The sequence below is a fragment of the Thamnophis sirtalis genome, unplaced genomic scaffold (genome assembly GCF_051295495.1).
Source record: "Thamnophis sirtalis isolate CommonGarterSnake01/CBP01778 unplaced genomic scaffold, rThaSir2_p1.2 scaffold_3, whole genome shotgun sequence".
Classification (NCBI taxonomy): Eukaryota; Metazoa; Chordata; class Lepidosauria; order Squamata; family Natricidae; genus Thamnophis; species Thamnophis sirtalis.
The window spans coordinates 166,313,483-166,320,642 of NW_028261383.1; the positions used below are offsets into that span (position 1 = coordinate 166,313,483).

At 40.3% G+C, this 7,160-nt stretch overlaps 1 protein-coding gene across 1 annotated transcript; it reads right to left on the reverse strand.

Annotated features, from left to right (window-relative positions):
* Window positions 1-6,255, reverse strand: ABT1 (activator of basal transcription 1). The gene is made up of 4 exons (XM_087710761.1): window positions 5,623-6,255; window positions 4,404-4,579; window positions 2,066-2,626; window positions 1-1,921 (listed from the first exon to the last, which is right to left on the reverse strand). The coding sequence occupies exons 1-3, from the start codon at window positions 5,891-5,893 to the stop codon at window positions 2,288-2,290; spliced, it is 786 nt and encodes a 261-aa protein (XP_087566887.1). The 5' UTR covers window positions 5,894-6,255; the 3' UTR covers window positions 1-1,921; window positions 2,066-2,287.
* Between the last annotated feature and the right edge of the window lie 905 nt (window positions 6,256-7,160).

Sequence of the window (7,160 nt, forward strand, 5' to 3'; positions counted from 1 at the left end):
GGGGGGGGAAATGGACTATTTAATAAAAAAATTAAAGTACACCCAAACAACTACAAAGTTAATAAAAGAGCCAATTCTGAAGGTAATAAACCGGCAGAGATTGGGCTATATAGGTTACATATACAGGTACACAATAACTGGGGAGTTTCTCAGCCTAAATAAAGCATTGAATAAAGAGATTTTGCCCAGGAACTGAACATTAAACAAACTTAGCGGTGGATCAAATCTGCATTCCAGAAAAAGGAACAGAGTCTCCAGACATCAACTTTTTAACTCTTGCCCACCAGTAAGAATTTCTCCTAAAGAAAAGCACTGTTACAACACCATTAAGCATGAACTTTCTCATGGAGGAGTGGAAGAGACTTTCTGAATACAAAAAGGAAAGCTGGATTGTCAAGGCCTCAGGTGTGATGGTCAATTGGATCTGGCCAAAGGCATATTTTCATTCACTAGGTTGCGGCAGTTCAGTAATGCACTGAGCCAATATGTTTACAAAGAGAATTGAAAGAACTGCCTAGCGTAGATTAACTCCAGATGCCATTCCCTTGTGAGAAGGGAGACTCTAAATTGAAAACAACCTCGGACTGAGATGTTCAGAGGCTGGAATAAAAACTGCCTCAAAGAAAAAAGGCTGAACTGGGAGTCCAGGAGACTAAGAAGACTTTAGGCAAAGGTCAAGTAAACTTGCTGTAAGGTGGTAACTATCAGAATATCTGGAAGCACAGAGCCCAACAAAACATCACCGTATTGGTAGAAAGATATATATTGGCTTGCTTTGTCAGAATTGTAGGAAGCCTGAAAAAGAAAGTGGAGGGCCCAAGTTGAAAGTAATATAATTTAACAGAGACAGATGGATTTAAACAAAAATCAAATGGACCAGTACAGTCTAATATTGGCACTGTGCAGGGTGGATACTTTTTAAAATAAATAAATACAATTGATTTTTTTTAATTTAAATCAGATTTGATTTTTTTAATCAAATTTATTTTAATAGAATGCTTTTGGAGTAAAAATCTATCTAAAGATAGTTTTCTATTTCACATACATCAATAACTTAGTTTATTCAGCATGAAATGGAGCTTAATTATGTAGCGTGAGGCTGTATATTCTGCAATACTGGGACTGTCGGTGAGTCAACAGCAGGTCAGAGGAGAAGCTACTGCAAGACAGGGGTGACAGTTGCTCTTTAAAAAATATGATTTAAATCAGTGGTAGTCAACCTGGTCCCTACTGCCCACTAGTGGGTGTTCCAGCTTTCATGGTGGGCGGTAGGGGATTGCTGTAACTCTGCTTTATAAATTTTATAAAGTAAAGTTACTTCCCTACTTTATAAATCACCATTACTGTGGAACCGGTGGGCGGTTAGAAAATTTTACTACTAACAGAGATACAAAAGTGGGCGGTAGGTATAAAAAGGTTGACTACCCCCGATTTAAATCGAGTTGATTTAAATCAAGCCTTTTTACTAGTAATTTAAATCATTATTTAAATTATGACGTAAATTCGATTTAAATCAAATCCACCTTGGCACTCTGTAATAGATCTCGGAATAGTAGTTGATTTGAGAACTGAGATTGAGCTAGTAATATGATGTGATTGCAAAAAGATGAATCCAATAATTTATAACCTTTAAATTGTAAATGTAGTTGGTCAGACTGACAAGCATATCCAATGACACATCATCTTGTAACATCATAGTCAATTCTGGACATTTTCTTATTTAACAACGCTTTGTATCAGTTCTACAAGTGGAGGCAGGACTAAAATATTTTGGTCTTCACTAGATTAGACCAACCTTCACAAAAGGGTTTAGCCTTTTCTCTTTTTTTCCCTTGGATTTTCAATCAGCAAAGGAACAATCAAGAGAAAGTTGCCTCCTGCCAAATCCCAAGGATCAAGAAAAACTTGATCCATACTCTACCTCAGTGTTTTTCAACCTTGGCAACTTGAAGATGTCCGGACTTCAACTCCCAGAATTCCCCAGCCAGCATTCGCTGGCTGGGGAATTCTGGGAGTTGAAGTCCGGACATCTTCAAGTTGCCAAGGTTGAAAAACACTGCTCTACCTAACAGTGTGAGAAGAAAAACATGGTTTTCTAAAGAAATGTTTTTCTCAGGAGCAAGTCTGCAACTTCTATATCACCAATGCAGCAGGCCAAGTACTTGCCCAGCAACAAGTACTTGAAACAACCTGAGCATTTTCTTCTAATAGGATTGATGGCAGGCTTCGTTTGCTTTGCTCATAAATGTTAGCTGCCAAGAGCCAGATTAGGAATATGAGTGGGTCCTTATTGCTGGATATTAAAGATTTTGGTCAACAGAGATTTGTTTGACTGGGATTTCTGCTGGATCTCAGCAGACCGGGCTAGCTGTTGCTTGAGCCGTTTCTTTCCTTTGCTTGTCTGAATTTCATCCTCAGTACAGCGCTGAACGAAGCCCCAGCTCTTCTCAGCATGTCCTTTCTGATTGTCCTTTTTCAAAAAGTGCTTGCTCTTCTCTACATTCTGCAGGTAGAAATTAGTCTCTCGCTTGGCCTGAGAAACTTCAGCGCGCATGCGCTGCTGACGCACCTGCCTTTCATAGGCCAGCTGCTCGCTCAAGTGAGTCCATTTGAAGCGATTCAAATACTAAGAAAAATATGAAAACTAGTTAATATGTCATAAGGTTACCATATCAGCATATAACAACTCATGGTTTGAGAAGATCTAACCTTAGTTTAAATACCGTATTTTTCGGACTATAAGATTTTGAAGAGGTAAATTTTAAAAAAAGGTTTTGTACTCTGCAGCCCTCCCAAACACTGTGCATGCCTCGTTTTTTTGTGAAAAATGGGGCATGCAGAGAGTTTGAGAGGCCTGCAAAGTGCTCCTGGGAGCTGGGAGGATGAGCAAAAAATGGCCCCTTTTTCGCTCATTTTTGCCCTCACCAGCCCCCAGGCGCACTTTGCAGGCCTCCCAAACCCTCTGCACATCCATTTTTGCAAAGGTGGCAGGGTTTGGGGAAGCAAAATGTTCTGTATTCAATGTGTAAGATGCACCCAGATTTTCACCCTCTTTTTTGGGGGGGAAAGGTGAATCTCATACTCCAAAAAGTACGGTACTTTCCACATTGTCTGAAGCTACGTTATGCCCACCTTTATTTATTTATTTATTTGTCTTGTATGCCGCCCACTCCCGGAGGACTCTGGGCTGCTCACAAAAGACAAGGGAAAGGGGGAAACGAGACAAAGACAACATATTAAAAACAAAGCCAACATTCACAATTTCTATGGAGGTAGATGCTTCTCAGCTCCCCCCAGCCTGCTGGAACAGCCAGGACTTGGTGGCTTTGCGGAAGGCCTGGAGGGTAGTAAGGGTCCGGATCTCAACAGGGAGCTCGTTCCAGAGGGCCGGAGCTGCAACAGAGAAGGCCCTCCCCCGGGGAGTCGCCAGCCGACATTGGCTGGCAGATGGAATCTGGAGGAGACCTAACCTGTGCGATCTAATTGGTCTGAGAGAGGTAATCGGCAGGAGGCGGTCTCTCAGGTACCCAGGCTGGAACAATTTGGCCTCCCTAGAATTGGCTAAAATCTGTAATAAAGAATCTGGTAGTAGAAATTCAATAACTAATGTCGGACAAATAACAACCCTCAGCCTAACCAGAATAGCTCACTGCAAGCACTTGTCTTGATATGAGTCTGAGTTATCCATCACATTCCCAGAGAAGAAAAGAGAGAGAAAAGAAATCATTCAGTGTACTATTGACTTCTGATTTGAAATTAATTTTCATATAATTCATCCTTTGACCAAAGATTCTGTGTTTGAACACCAGCAATGCATTAAATAATTGAGAAGAGATATGAGTGCTTCCTCAAGAAATACATTTATTCCAAAATGTATTGTGTTTATCAAATGCACATATACCCATAGGAATTCATTACATCTTTTATCATGGGTAAAACATTCAATCACAGATTGATTTTTAAAATTAAGAATGCCACATCCTAGATAAAAATTATTTTGAGCAGGTACACTGGCTTATGGGGTGTTGTTTGTCCATCTGCTGCTTCAACCCATTGCATCTTGAGCAAGGACACGATATGGAAGCATAGATGTACAACATCTAAAATTGATTTATTCCTTTCAGTGTCTCTATATATGGCTGAGCTGCCTTGCCAATTGAAATATAAGTTTAGCAAAGCAACTTATCTTGAACCAAGTTTCATGAGCAGGAGCTGGAAATGCAGGAGAAACAGCACTTTCACAATATCAAGTCAGAATCAGTTGACCCAGAAGGAAATAAAAGTTGGTACCAGCCATTAATTTTTGATACCTTTGAAGAGCCAATAAAAAACCAGATTGAGTTGTTCCCAACAACAATTAGATTACGACTAGATAACAGAGTACTGAGTCCCAGAAAACACACCTTTATATTCCATAGGTCATAATGGAATTTGCTCTTCTTACGAACACCGATAGGAGTATTGTGTAAACTAGCAGCTACCAACTTTGCCACACGCTTATCCCGGAATTCTACCCAACCTTCTGTGAAATTTTTGGCATTACTACCAGCCGCCTTCTTTTTCTTTCGGATAAATCGTTCTAGGGAATGCAAAGAGATATAACAGTCATAAAGTGTACAGACTTTGAGTTAAGGTAGCTTAGTCACACATACTTGTTGATTTATGAATATTTCATCTTTAAACCAACTTACCCAAGTGTAAAATCTAACCATTAAAAACTGTCAACTGGGGAAATCAGGAGATTCAGACAATTCAAATGAATATAAAGATTTTTTGCAAGCTTAAGCTCTCTACAAGAATCTGACCAATTGCTAGTTAAGGGAAATGAGTGAGATAAGAGAGGCATTCAAGGTGGGCTGGGCTTAAATTCTCTTGCAGGCATGCAGGAACTAATGGGTATAATCTCCTTTTGAGATGATAAAGACTGCATCATATTTCAAATAAAAGTCTACCCATCTGAAGATAGCTTCCATCTGAATGTACTTCATATGCTTCTCACATCAAAGACAAGTGTAATAAGAAATGATATTCCGTGGTTAATCTACTAATCCAGTCTTTTACACTGGAAGGTACATTAACTTTATTTAGTACTAGCTGGATAGTCGTGCTTCGTTACGAAACTATGTGATCGAGCTTGATACTTAAAGCTTGAAACTTAATGTAGAACATGTAACTCTTTAGCAGCACAGCGTATTAATATAAGGCAACTGGTAGTTGGAACAGAGTTCTTTTCAGGGGGGAGGGGGGGCAGAGTAGAATGTCTAAACTCCCAGCCCACAGGCCGGATGAGTCATGCGTTGGCCACGCCCATGCCCGATCTAGCAAAGGGACAGCATCAGGGCATGTTAATATAAGGCAATAGACAGTTGGAACAGAGTTCTTTTCAGGTGGGGAGGGGAAGTAGAATGTCTAACTCCTTAGCATCAGAGTGTTTTAATATAATACTGTATAAGAAATACTAATGATCTGATGGTCATTCCCAAAAATCCTTTCTTAGCGAGTACCTAGAAGCCAAGAGGAACATACGTGCCAAATTTCAAGTTTGTAGGCTTTACGGTTCTGGAGATTTCGTGACTGAGTGATACTGTAGTTACTGTCTCTAATGCACCCATACAATCTCACCTTCAGGCTGCAAGAAAATGCGTCCCACTTCACCATGAACGCAAAGCAGGTTTCGGACATGCCGAGGCCGGAAGCGTGGAGGGATATGACCAAGATAAACTATGCCAGGCACAACCTTTTTGGCATCATTTTGATTACAGGAATCCAACTGAGAATCCTCTTCTGTTTCCTTATCTTCTGAAACTGTCTCTACTTCTTCCTCTCCACTGTCCATTACTGAGTCTTCAATCCTGGGTGTCAGTGGGAGTTTTCCTGCACCGTCATCAACCATCTGGTTTTTGTTTTTAGTTATTATTAGGCAATGTATGGATATAACTGGAAAACTGTTTTCTTTCTATAATACAAAATGAAAATATAGTAATGAAAAATTAGGACAAAACTGCTTTCTGTCATAGCCACACCCAATGTTTGTCCACATCCTCAAAACTATTATATAAAATCAATTATCTGAAATTTATATTGCCATTTCTCCAAAAGCCCATCATGCCTTGTCACCCTTGCTCAACCAGCACATTTTCTTTCTGTCCCCAATAAAATAGGCAAATCGGCATCTTACACATTTGCACCATAGTCCCAACAAGTATTGACCAGGACACGGGGGCTTAATGATGGTGTATTTGATTAATTTTTTATTTAGATTTAGATGGCTGCCCATTTCATAGATATGTTCTTTTCTAATCTTAACTTTGATGCTTTTAATTATGCAACAGTTTTTAACGTTTGTCTCTGTTTTAGAATATTTTGACTGCATGCTAGATGGGCAGCTATATATAGTAATTACGACTGACCTCGGTACACCCACGTTACACCTATCCTCCGCGAGCTGCACTGGCTGCCTATCGGTCTCCGGATACGCTTCAAGGTGCTAGTCATCACTTATAAAGCCCTTCATGGTATTGGACCTGGGTACTTCAGAGACCGCCTGCTGCCAATTACCTCCCAAAGACCCATCAGATCCCACAGATTAGGCCTCCTCCGGATTCCATCTACCGGCCAATGTCGATTGGCGACTATCCGGAGGAGGGTCTTCTCTGTGGCTGCTCCGGCCCTCTGGAACGAGCTCCCCGCAGAGATTCGGACTCTCACCTCCCTTCAGGCTTTCCGTAAAGCCGTTAAAACCTGGCTGTTCCGGCAGGCCTGGGGTTGACGAGTTCCCTTCCCCGCTCGAATTGTGTGACTGTTGATTGTTTTTTTAAAAAATTTCTCTGTATCTGCTTGTTGTGTTGCCTTGTCTGTACTACCCCCCACCCCACCCCGGGGTTTGTTAGCCGCCCTGAGTCCCTCCGGGAATAGGGTGGCATAGAAATGCAATAAACCTATAAACCTATAACCTATAAACCTACCTGACACATGGAGACAGTAGAATTTGGAAAGGAGTCAGGATGTAAGAGAATAAAGAATAAAATATAAATGCATTTATAACAGCTATAAAGAAAATGGAAAGCCATTTCATCTCTTTTTCCCTTCTTTAGCTCACTTTTATTTTTTTACTCTATAAAACAACTTCTATAAAAATTAATTTAAACTTAAATGAATAA

Bases quoted from the DNA above. Each gene is read 5' to 3' on its own strand.
- ABT1 (XM_087710761.1), bottom strand. From the start codon at position 5,893: ATGGTTGATGACGGTGCAGGAAAACTCCCACTGACACCCAGGATTGAA. The intron at 4,580-5,622 runs GTGAGATTGTAT...TGCATTCCCTAG, and splicing joins CATTTTCTTGCAGCCTGAAG to AACGATTTATCCGAAAGAAA. The intron at 2,627-4,403 runs GTGTGTTTTCTG...TATTTTTCTTAG, and splicing joins ATGACCTATGGAATATAAAG to TATTTGAATCGCTTCAAATG.